At 39.5% G+C, this 13,579-nt stretch overlaps 1 protein-coding gene across 1 annotated transcript; it reads right to left on the minus strand.

Annotated features, from left to right (window-relative positions):
* Nucleotides 1-566: 566 nt before the first annotated feature.
* LOC137260473 (uncharacterized) lies at nucleotides 567-9,165 on the minus strand. The gene is made up of 5 exons (XM_067798140.1): nucleotides 8,868-9,165; nucleotides 4,901-5,076; nucleotides 4,321-4,406; nucleotides 2,714-2,912; nucleotides 567-683 (listed from the first exon to the last, which is right to left on the minus strand). Exons 1-5 carry the CDS (start codon nucleotides 9,163-9,165, stop codon nucleotides 567-569), a joined length of 876 nt encoding a protein of 291 aa, XP_067654241.1.
* Between the last annotated feature and the right edge of the window lie 4,414 nt (nucleotides 9,166-13,579).

Here is a 13,579-nt window from a genome sequence, read left to right on the forward strand (position 1 = left end):
AAAAGTAAAAAGACAATGTAGAAAGTGAAATAGTGCTGCCAAATATTGTGTCAGGAATGATGATCGATGTCTCTCGACTGCTGCCAGCTATTGTGTCGGGAATGATAATCGATGCCTCTCGGCTGCTGCCAACTATTATGTCAGGAATGGTAATCGATGCCTCTCGGCTGCTGCCAACTATTGTGTCAGGAATGATGATCGATGCCTCTCGGCTGCTGCCAACTATTGTGTCAGGAATGATGATCGATGCCTCTCGGCTGCTGCCAACTATTGTGTCAGGAATGATGATCGATGCCTCTCGGCTGCTGCCAGCTATTGTGTCAGGAATGATGATAGATGCCTCTCGACTGCTGCCAACTATTGTGTCGGGAATGATGATCGATGCCTCTCGACTGCTGCCAACTATTGTGTCAGGAATGATGATCGATGCCTCTCGACTGCTGCCAACTATTGTGTCAGGAATGATGATCGATGCTCATGATGTCAGTCACATGACTGACTTGTCACGACTTTAGGTGTCGTCACAGGGAAAACTGTTGAAGGAGACTAGGCACGGATATCATCGGTTATGGATATATGAGTTGCAGTCGTTTGATAAGTGTGAAATCCACTTCAATCATGTTGGCCTGTTGTACTGGAACCCTTATTGGACCACTGAAGAGATTGTTGTCATCAATAGATATCTGAAATTAACAGAAATCAATGTTTTTATTACACAGGCTGTCCCATCGTAACACACATTCACGCACGTATGCACAAATACACTCAGAATTTTTTTTTCAGCTTAAGATAAAAGTTGTTTTGCTTAAAGTGAAATTCGTCGTCGTTTCACTGAAAACAGACTATAAGAAAGAGTATTAAGGTATCAAAATTAATAAACACACAAACAGAGTTTATTCACTAAAGTCCTTAAAAAGTCATATACTGACGTTTCCTCACAGAAGCCATCAGATGACGAATGACGTCAGCAGGAATCTTGTGTGTGTGTCTGTTCAAGTTGATGTCGGTTCCCAGAGATGTCCAATGGGGTTTAACCCCGGAGAACGCGCTGACGAGGGCAATACGTATACATTTACGGTGACGTTGTGCATATATTCTTACATAATTCTGGCATGCGAGGCTTTGCTTTGTCGTACTGAAAAAAATACACCTCTTGGCTGGTATTGAATAAGGGCACCACAATCGCAGGGCATTCAGATTTCCCCGGAAGATAAGAAGACTTGTTGTTCTCTGATCACAACTGCCGCCGAATACTATGACGCTTTCCCCACCAAATGGATAATCTTCTTGAATACAGTTTGGCACCAGTCGTTCTCCCCTCTTCTGAACAGACTGAAACGACTTTCAGTAATACTGTTCGTGCCGACTGTAGTTTGAGCTGACAGTGTTGGCGGGTCAAGGGCCTCCTGAATGCGTGTCCTAGTGCTGTCGTCATCATGAATCTGTTCCGGAAGTTGAACTCCCGGATGTAGCTTTCGTCATTACTCTTGGTCTTCGTGATCTCTGGCAGTCTTGGATATAGAATCTCTAGTGGTAGTGACTTATCAGCTTGATGATGGTGATCTGGCTGAAGGCGAAGGTTCTTGCCAGCAGACATTGCGAAAGCCCCATATTGGCCACACCGTTCGACCTGTCTCACTCTGCCTGCATAAATCATGGTACATTAATGCTGTTTCCTTAAGATTTCTGCATGCTTGCTCTGTCCAACACTGGTAGTTTGGACCAATGTCTGACAATAATATCTTCCACCTTTTGATGCATGATTCATTGAGTTGTGGACAACGCGTTGGAATAGGGATTTGGCGAAATGTCAATATTTAAATGTGATGCTAGTAGAATATTGCTGAAAGTGGTGTAAAACCATACTCAGTCACTCACACATTCTTTTAAGCATTCATTTATTCAGAATCACATGGAAACCTATTATTACAATAGTTGGCTCAAAAGTGGACCGATGAGAAAGGGACAACCGTGTGTTAGATGAGCACGTACAGAAGTGACGACAAAGTTATGTACTCATTAACCTGTGTTGTGCCGTCTCCATCCTTTGTCGACCCTCGTAACAAATAGTGAACTGTATCAATATTGTAATGTTAGACTGTTAAACAACTTCTTTTTTATTTAGGAACACAATCTAAACAATCTAACTTCATTGCATTAGTGAGCCAAACTGACGATTAAATCACATGTAACTTCTTTGGACGGCATTTAAAGGTGTGAGCAGTAAAGATGGGCAAGAAAACACGGACGAGCAACTTTTTTGTCCCAGTAAGAGGGACATTTCGGTGTAGGTGCTAAGACGGTTATCGGCGAGTGAGATCTGTTGTAAAAGGCGAGAAACGGAATTGGGTGGTAAGGCTCGCTGACACATGTCATAGTATTTCAAATGCTTAGGTGGATGCTCATGCTGTTTATCACTATATTGTCTCATCCAGACTAGATTATTTACAGACCGGCACAATATAGCAGGGGTATTGCTGAAAGTGGTGTTAAATAACCATCAATCCAAACAAACTTACACCGTTATCCAGCACTTGATGAACAGGCTTACATCTCCTTGCACTTGTAAATACGCCCCTCTATCGTCATTCTGTTCATTGCAGTCTTGATAACGGAGTCCGAACCTACACCGAAACGTCGCTCTCACTGTCATAACGAAGATGTTCATCCATATATTAATACCCTTCTTTAAAGTCAGTTACAGCCAACGTACCAGGAACTCGGTGTCTGTGATCTTGATGGAGAGATTAGAGAAGACGTAGGGCGTAAAGCCAACACCTGGATGGCTCAGTGCATTCGACCATACGCCAGATGTCCGTGTGTTGAAGCCTATGTCCATTGTGTCCCATCGCACCACCAAAGACATAGCCAGTGTACTGTCATCATTTACATGAAGACGCACCCAGTTTCGACTGAAAACAATGTCACCGATTTAAACAATACCACAACAATCACACTGTCAGTTACGCTTAGCGCAAGCCCTTCATTTAAAGTCATCGAATATAACGACGGCAAATTCTTGGCTCAATTCCCCACATAGGTACAATGTATGGAGCTTTTTTTCAGATGTCTCTAGCCATGAAACATTCCGACGCGTAACCATGTAACCGTGTCACACATTTACATTGTTCATCTTATTGTGTCTACCTACACGAGATGCATGTCCAAAGCAGTCAATGAAAAAGAGTGATTGTCAGAATTTCGTTTTCATTTTAGTGGGGCGTATGCGACCCAAGTTGCCAGGAAGGTCCTAGTAGGTTACCAGCCTCTTTACCCCGTCTATTCATTGCTGTGAGAACGGAAGCATATCTTATGCAAAGTCATTTAAAGGAGTCACGTGACAAAAGAGATAACTACGGTCATATCCTATTTCCATACAACACAAATGAACGCCTATGTCTTGTTTGATCTGTAGGTGATAGTGTGTGGTCATATGGAGACATGAAATGTACAACACAAATCATCATCTATGCCTTGTCTGGTCCATAGGCGATAGTCTGTGGTCATATGGAGACATGACATGTACAGCGGAAATTATCATCTATGTCTTGCCTGGCCTGTGGGCGATCAGCTGTGGTCATATGGACACGTGACGTGACAAGTACAGCGCGAACTTTCCCTATGTTTTGTCAGGCCAGTAGGTGATAAGCTGTGATTATATGGAGACGTGAAATGCACAATACAATCCTTCCCCTATGTTTTGTCTGACCAATTGCTTTGGTCATGTTCATTGACAGCAGATCGAAAGGAAATGCCGGTTCCTAGGATACAGCATGTGTCCCGTCAATACTTAATAACCCTTATTTATATACTCTTCGAAAAGGTAGGGGAACCTTAACTTTCAATTTTTGGATAGGAAGTGTAAGCCTGAACAAACCTTACCAAGACATATTTATTCTCTTCATCACAGGCACGTCCACAACGAGGTAGATTTCTTCAGATTTATGGTTTTCAAGGATAAATCACTGACTATATTAAGTTTGACAATCATCTTGTATCAAGCAGTTGTTAGTGTTTGTTTCCAGCCAAGTTATTTTTTGTTTATAAATGAACATTGTGCACATGCGAATATCACGTCATATACCAACCATCCTCCAGGAGCGTTTACTGTACAAACAGCCATGACCATTTGGAAGTGCAAGTGGTGATGCTCTCTTAAGATATTCATTAATACCAAGTTAACATTGACTGACTCCGACATATTTTCAGTTTTTTACATCGTGAAATAAAAATGAAGCTACCCTACTTCTGAATAGTATACTGATGCAGTTTTCCATGTAACTGAAAAAAAAATGTTTTGTACACTTCACAAAAACCTACATGTTGACTCCATCTGAGGCTGCCTCCACGATAATCTCCGCACCACTGGACAGGGGAGCAGGGAGAGGTGTCCTGAACACTCGCACCTGTTGTAAAGAAGACAGTGAGCAGGTACCTGATCAAGTATAGTAAACCTTTGTGTCTCTTCTATTTCACTCTCTTTATAAAAAATACATTTCAATAACTTAATCTTGATAAACGGACCTTATATGGTCAAAGAAAGCTTTATCATTTTGCAAATGAAATTGCAGGAATCTCGAAACAAGTGTTCAGCCTGGAGCAACGATAAACACATCCAAGGAGAATGGCAAAGATTTAACTGCGTGGATCGCTGTACATGGTGTTGATCACTGGATTGGTCCACAGACCACCGCCCCATAGCTAGAATGTTGATTTCGATGATGAATTTAAGAAATTTTTCTTCATTCATTGTGACTGAAATGTGCCTTTAAGCTTATTTTAAACTATGACAAAGTCCCCTCCAACTGTCATTTGGCTACCAGATAAATACTTTTATCATGAAGTGATGTATATATTGAAGAAAGCACATAATGGTGTTTAAATATATGTGTCACCGTACCGGGTCAATCCACAGGGTCTGCATACACCGTCCTATGTCTAATGGTACGTTGTCATGGAAACATTTGCCTGACGTGGTCGGTAGGTAGAAGAAACCGCTGGAGCAGGTGACATCCACGTGGGTCTGGTTCGCCATCACCAAGAGAGCATTCAGGACCCGGAAGTAGCTGCAGGCAACTAAACACAACACAGATTCCACATCAGACTCATTATGAATTAATTTTTGGTAATTCCGAACTCTCAGTACAGCTGAAGCAGTTATTTGTGTAATAAGCTTTGTTTGCTCCATTGAGTGAGTGAGTGAGTGATTGAGTGAGTGATTGAGTCAGTCAGTCAGTCAGTCAGTCAGTCAGTCAGTCAGTGACAACGAAACACTTAACACTATTCCAACAATATCTGACACCAGTAATGGGCCTCTCACATTGTACTCATGTGTACTAACGAACCCTTGACGGCCAAATGCTTTAACGACTTCGCTGTTCCACAGCCCCGCTCCTTTAGCATCAGGGATACCTGTTGACGTTTTGGCAAATATATGTGACGGCATGTGTTCAAGTTTCTTATATGTCAGCAGTATTCCAGGTATATGGCGGAGTTTGTAATGATCGAATCTGGACCAGACAAATGATAAACAACACGAGCATCGATGTAGGATACGCTGCCATGTTAATCAAGTCAGCGAGCCTGACTACCACATTCCATTTGTCGACTTTTACAACAACAGTAAGTTGTTGAACATCAATTCTAACCCGGATTTCACGGGTTCTCAGTTCTGAGTGGACTTTTAACTTGGATTGAAACAAATGTCATCATGTCAGGTTTTGTGACCGGGATCATGTGATGCACCAGTGATTGACAACTTCATCTGATAATATATCAGTATCAAACATCCAACTCGTTATCGACATTCATAATTAATGCGCTCCAACGGTCTCTTGAGCGTTGTTTTGTATGCCAGATTGAAAAGATATTGGTTTTATTGATGAAAACTTTTGATTACTTGAACCTACCAAGATCGAGTAGACGACTTTGTTCATAATGGTAGGAATGGTTCAGAGTTAATTATTCGTCATTATTTCAGCAAAACTTGTGCATATACAGAAAACTAGTTTCAACACAAATTACAAATGACTTTCTTGAAATACATATTTCTTTAAACTGCAGAGACCAATTTATTAAAGAGTTTACAATGGGATGCCCGCTGTCGCGAAAAAAAAACATATTTGTCAGATTTACTGCATGAAAGTGTGAATTCAATGCATCTGGAAAAGAACACAAAGGAGATCAGAAATAAGTATTTTCCCCAACAGCCCTCATTACTCGCACAGCTGATGACCAAATACAAGTAATATCCGTTTGTTGACAACCTTACACCACACGAGAGGGCAGCATTTCACTCATTACCTACCCTAGGATATGAATGCTTCATCCGACGAGAAACTGCGAGACCTGCCACGTTTATGGGGTTTGAAATAATCGAACACTGAACTCATCATTTGCATTTCTTTGTGAAGCATAGGAACTACATATGTTTACAATACAGAGTTATCCATAATAACCTACTATCAAATGAGTTTAGATCAAATATATAGACTCGGAACCTTTCACCACCTCTGCCGGTGAGGTGCGTGTGCTCTGTATGCTTTTTCATCAGAACACACAATGATCTTGGTAATAGAAGTCGATTTGGATTGAAAACCTTGTTAACAAAGCGATATAAATTTGTGGTTCAGTATATTTTACGTGGTTGCTATGAGTATTTGAGTGAGGAAGTGGAGAGCCATGGTGTAAAAAATGGGCGTATCAGGTGCAATATTTTTTGTCAATATTGGATTAAGTGAAATATGGATAAGACACAAATTACTACTCGATTATCTTGTAGTTATAAGCCTGCATAAAAAAAATAAATAAATGTTTCTCGGGCACATTTTTTTCAGGAGTGACTAAGGCGGTAGAAAAAAGATAGAAAAAAGGGACGAGGGAGGAACACATTTTTAATTTTTTTCTTTCAGAAATACAGCTTAGGAAGTTTAGTACGTGTTAATGGCTTGTAGATTCAGTCACACGCGTTCTTACAGACTCTCATTCTTAAAGTGCACAAAGGATGATCGGGACGCTGCCAAGTCAAAATTAAGTTTTTTTAAAGTGGCAAAACAAAATAAAAGTGACGCGCCAATGCCTGAGAAAGATTTCACTTTTTTATTTAGCCTAATACATATAATAATTGATCGGGCTATTCAGTTTATGTTTAGCCAGCTGTCCAACTTGAGGATGGACTACGCTCTATATTAAGATGTCCATTATGTCATAACTATAGAGTAATGTATGTCAAGCCATACTGTTTGAAATAAATGTCCATCAGTATTTCAAATTATTCAACTACTTAGCATTATCAATGTTAAAGTGTTGTGTGATTTAGGCAAGGGTTTATATAAGGCTTGTATATTAAGAAAGGAATTAACCCGTAAACACTGATTGTACATCCTCCTTTACCTTTATCTATTTTCCATTGTCCCCATGTATACGTGAGTGAGTGAGTTTAGTTTTATGCCGCGCTCAGCAATACTCCAACTATATGGCGGCGGTTTGTAAATAATCGAGTCTGGGCTAGACAATTCAGTGATCAACAGCATGAACATCGATCTGCGCAGCTGGGAACCGATGTCATGTGTCAGCCAAGTCAGCGAGCCTGACCACCCGATCCCGCTAGTCGCCTATTACAACAGGCATAATCGCATTTTATGGCTTCACGTATGCAAACCTGTACTAATACCGATACCGATGTCATTTTACCAATTATCTGTACAGATTACGGTAATAAACGCATCGCAATCGTTTCCACAATGTACCCATTTCAGAGAGTGAGTGACTTAAAAGTTAACGTCACATCGGCAATATCTCAGCCATATCGTGACGAGAACATCTAATATCAAAATTAATTATATGTCTACAATAAAACCTGTCAACGAAGGGTAGTAAAACAACTAGAATATCACAAATGGAATTAAAACTAGCATGGAAAGTTAAAAACAACATCACCATTAGGACGATACACTATACGATCAGGCTATAGATCGCCAACAACTGAAGGTAGATCACCACACTAGGGACCATGGGGACTTACAGTACCTTTGCTACCTGCATGGACCCTAGTTGGATTTACACAATCCCTTCAACCGATGGCGACTATACAAAATGCTAACCAAAATTAAAACAACAAGAATACAACGATTAAAAACCTGGTACATTTAAATTTGTACCCATTTCAGGAATCGATCCCGGATCTTCTGCATCGCGATCGGACGCTTTAATCATTAGGCTACAACAGTGTCCCTAGATATGTTTTAGTGTGGTGTAATTCTTGTGGAAACCACCATTTCTGCTAATCATACTCAACACAGCAAAACTGGTCTTCTAAACTCCTCAAAGAAACCTCTATCGTTGTGGCGTTTCTTATGCGGTTCAGTATAATTTGTCACATCGGTAGGTATGGGATAAAAAACCTTCCCGAATGAAAACATTTCCGTTTTAATATACCTATGGGCACCTATTACTTTTATTGATCTAAACAAACAACGGTGGAAGGTACATGTGTTTGTACAATATTTTACATTAGTACATAGCTAATATTTACGGAAGCGTATTAGGGCCACGGTGAAAATTTGTTTGGTGTCACTATCTCCTACGTAGGACATACTATCTCCTACGTAGGACTTAGTATCTCCTACGTGGGACTTAGTATCTCCTACGTAACTTCCTTCTAATTCCACACCGTGACTTTAAGCCTGTAATGCGATGTTACATTTAAGATCTAATGAAAGTGGGACACTCAAACAAGGATGGATACGTTAAACCAACCATCCGTTACACTTCCTAAGGTCGGCATACAGTGTTCAAGATTAAACAAGCAAAGACAGATCATGTATCACTATAAGAATACGACAAGAATGACAGACAGCATCCGTCACCTGTATAATATTGCCAACCTGCCTCTTCTTCACCCCCAGTGATGACGGACGAATAGTACAAGCGGCAACGTTGGGACGCTGGATTGTGCAGTACCATGTTGCACTGAGGATCACCCAAACACCTCCAAAAACATGTCGCTTTGTCAGAACCACTGCGTTCAGTGATGAAAGTGTCATTGAACATTTGTCGATCCAAACTTCCATGATGATGAAATGTCAGAATGCTACATGACTGTGTAGCAGAGCTGTAACTCATGGTGACGGTGAGAACAAACTGAACAAATTCCCACACAACCATCCTCATGCCGCACCTTTATGACAATGGTCCTGGTGGCTGGATGACAATATTCACAGAGTGCCTCACCATTAATGAAGTATCGAACTCTTCGTGTGACGATTGATTGATAACACTGGAAACCGGAAACCCTCTAGACTGATTTGTATCTGATTTCATGCTTCATATTGACATCTTGAGAATATTTAAATGGGTAACATACTGGTCAATGAATTATTGATGAACAGCCTTCAAGCTCATCTATGCGGAACTATAAACATATGTCATTATGTTACACTAAATAGACTCAAGGTGGAAAGGTCTGATTATAAAATCGGTTTGTCTCCTTGAAACTGGAATTCTTGCGATCGAATCAAACGTCTCCGTAGAAAGGAACGCATTACGAACAAAGAATGCCAAGAAGTTAGTGTTTACGAAAGAAAACATCTTAGAAACAAGGAACACCATCCAGGCAACTAATGTTGGATGGCTTAATGTTTAAGATTATCACCAATATTCCAGCTCTAAGGCTGCGATCTATAAATAATCGCGTTTTTACAACACAATCCAGTGATCAATAGCATGAGCATCGATTCATGCAGTTGTAATTCGATATGTGTCATCTAAGCCGGCAAGCCTGACCACAGACACTACAGTTAGACATTGATCTCTAGGCATGGAATTATCAAGTGATGCCTTCATCAGAAGTCACACAAAAGGAGGAACCTAATTTTTTTTAAACATATTCTTGAGTATATTTGCTGTGGAATATATGTCCTGAAATGACCTCTTTAAATTTTGGCTGACAGAGGAGTATGTTGTATGTTATTTATTAACACCAAATTGAGGTTTGTTTTGCATTACATCCCTGATGTAACTTCTAACGACACGCTTATCATTATTATTGAGAGGTATCAGAAAAGTATTGTCTTCATGAGAGGGTATGTATGTCCCGCAACTTTCAATGTCAGTTTTGGTCTGCCGACTTCGTTATCGTAGAATACCTATATTTATGAGGTTTTTATTTTACGAAGATGTCCCCAGTTAGTTTTGGATTTAGAAAATATAAAGCTGTTTTTCAGGACACCATTCATTTCTTTTGTTTAAACATAATTGCATTTGCCGTTTAATAGTATGGCTATTTTTTTTCCAGGATAAGACATATCAAAAGCATCCATCAACTGAATCATTTAAAACCTTGATAAATTTTTTATCTTTAAGCAAAGAGTGTGACAGACAAACTACTGCCTTAAAGGGCACCCTGATCCTGATCAGACAGGGTTGCCCTGAATGCATTTAGAGTCCGCAAATGGTTTTAATTTCAGAGGTGTCAATAGTCTTAATCACTATAAACTGTGGCCAGTAATCAATAGATGGGAAAAGTCGATGTTCATCTTTGACGTTTTTATTTATTTTATTTTTATTTTTGGTGTTTCATAAGCCATATGGAATGTTAATATTAGTTAATATTAAACGTCACATCGGCAATATATCAGCCATATCGTGACGAGAACATTCAACTCTTAAATGGATGATATGTATTTCATAAATAAACCTGTCAGCAAAGAGCAGTAAAGCAACTAGAATATCACAGTTACAATTTAAAACTAATGTGGAAAGTTAAAACTAATATTACTATTTGGACAACACAATATAAAACAAGGGCTATATAGCACCAACGTCAGAAGGTAGATCACCATACTAGGGACAATGGGGACTTACAGTACCTTTGCTTCGTGCATGGACCCTAGCTGGATTTACACCATCCCTTCAGATGTTACCAATTTAGTCCCATCTAGCCACAAATTAAAAATACACATATACCACGACTAAGAACAGTGGAAAGTCTAACCGTACATGGAAGGTTCTGAGACTTAATTACAATTAATAATCCTACGGTACTTCAACCCCCTTTAAGAGTACAGCCACTAACAATTCATGTTTTAAATTAATTAATAAATCTAAACTACCAATAATCAAAATGCAACTGTCTACAAAACATAATAATCAAACTTTTGTCATGAAATCAATATCTTTTAAAAAACCAATAATTAACTGATAATTAACTGTGTTAAAAGGGTCCTTAATTGTTTTGACTGTTAAATGCTTATCTCTAATGATGGATAAGATACTAAAGGTGGAGGGTGAGTGAGTGGGGTTTTAGCAATATGCCAGAAACATAGCAGCAGAAATAGTTTTCACAAATTGTGTTAATGTGAAGAATCGAACCTGAGACTTAAGCGTAAGGAGTGAACTATTTAGCCACTATGCTATCCCACCGCCTCTGTGTGTCGTAAGAGGTGACAATTTATTATCGGGTGGTCTTCTGCAATCGGATCCCAAATTCGTAGATCGAAGCTAAAATGCTGGTACCTACTGGATTATCTGTAGACCGAGGTCATACAGATAGAAAATTGCTGACTGCAGCGTGGAAATAAAGCTAAACACACAAAAATGCTTTTTCATCACTAATTGACACAGTCGGTAATCTCTTTGTAACTATATTTGTATTATTGATTAAATCTAAGGCTTCACATTAGCAGTTCATGGTGATTTGAGAACTCTGATAAGTGATATCATTATGTTTTCACTTGTCACCATTGTGAGACTTGTAAATATGTTTGTTAGGTTTAGGTCTTTGAATGGCATTTACAAGTGAAACCCATATAAAAAAAGTATAGATGTTAATTGTTAGTGGTATATCAGTTACCTCCCGTTAGTTCCTTTCAATTTTACCTTCCGCAAGTTCCTTTCCATTTTACCTCCCGTGAGTTCCTTTCCATTTTACCTCTCGTTAGTTCCCCAATCGTGATATAGTTGCAATATTGTTAAACCCATTCTCAACCTTTGTCCATTGTCTGTAATTTAATTCACGGCGTCAACATGTCCATTATTATGACTTACCAGTGCTAATTCACTGCTGACTGATGGATTCCAGTTGCCCGTTAACAGCAACACAGACATCTAATTTTTAATATATTTGGGTGAATAATTAAACTTCAGACTGAACCCCGGAATCAGTTAGTCCTTTAAGTCACCTTTAGCATCAGAAAAGTCAATAAAACGTTCAGGTTTAAGTTTCTCAGCACACAGTGTTTCATATAAAGCCCAGTTAGCCTTTTCAAAACTCCACCTTGATGATGAACATCAGATGGAGTTACAGATTTTACTATAGCAGGAAAATGGTCACTTCCACGGAGGTCATCGTGGACTGACCATTCGAATTCATTTAGTAGTTCTGAATTTCTGAGTGACAAGTCAAGAGCAGAATAGGTCCCTGTCCCAGGATGTAAATATGTGTTGGAACCATCATTATAAATACATAAATCATTGTCAGAACAAAAGTTCTCCAACAATTTACCTTTAGTGTTTGTAGTTACACTACCCCAGAGTGGGTTGTGCCCATTTAAATCTCCCATTATAATAAAGGGCTTCGGGAGCTGGTCATAGAGAGCTTGAAGATCGGCTTTGGCAAACAAACAATAGATGTAAAAGTAATTCTCACTGCAACAGCCTGCATATTAGTATTAAGTGGAACAGGGCTTTGAATAACGTTTTGTCTGACTAGAATGGATGATCCGCCAGTGGCCCTATCATCCGGTGGGTGGGTGAGTGGGTGAGTTTAGTTTTACGTCGCACTTAGCAATATTCCAGCTATATGGCGACGGTCTGTAAATAATCGAGTCTGGACCAGACAATCCAGTGATCAACAACATGAGCATCGATCTGCGCAATGGGGAACCGATGACATGTGTCAACCAAGTCATAGTCTGACCACCCGATCCCGTTAGTCGCCTCTTACGACAAGCATAGCCACCCTTTTATGGCAAGCATGGGTTGCTGAAGGCCTATTCTACCCCGGGACCTTCACGGGTCCCTATCATCCGGAGGGGATAAAGAATGATATGCATTAAAATGACGAAGGTCAAATGTATCTGTTTCTTTCAAATATGTCTCTTGGAGACATAACGCTGAAGGTGTAAAATCTTGGATTAATGGCTGTAATTCATGTAAATTAGTCCTCAGTCCTCTGCAGTTCCACTGTACAATATTGTAACACCCTTGGGGTGCACGTTGGAAGACAAATAACACAAGGAGATGATGAAGCAGAGTAGGAGAGTTTGCAATGATGCATGCAAACTTTCTGTTTAATTTTGTTTTAACGGCAACAATGCCAATGCAACTTTGGCTAACAAAGTGATAAAATAAATGATGCCAATAAATATAGTCAGGTCTGATAAGACACTAGTTTGCCTATAGATTGGCTTAATGACAAGGCTCAGTCTCCAAGGAAAATAATGGTTATTATGCTACATATATTTTGACTCCAATTGTATCTTGCAGAAATGATACTCTGTATATAATGTTACCAAGTGATTGCAAATTTGACTTAAAATATATACCTAGTGATAGTCAGGATAATAAATGCAAGTTGGTA

The sequence above is a fragment of the Haliotis asinina genome, chromosome 13, assembly GCF_037392515.1.
Source record: "Haliotis asinina isolate JCU_RB_2024 chromosome 13, JCU_Hal_asi_v2, whole genome shotgun sequence".
Classification (NCBI taxonomy): Eukaryota; Metazoa; Mollusca; class Gastropoda; order Lepetellida; family Haliotidae; genus Haliotis; species Haliotis asinina.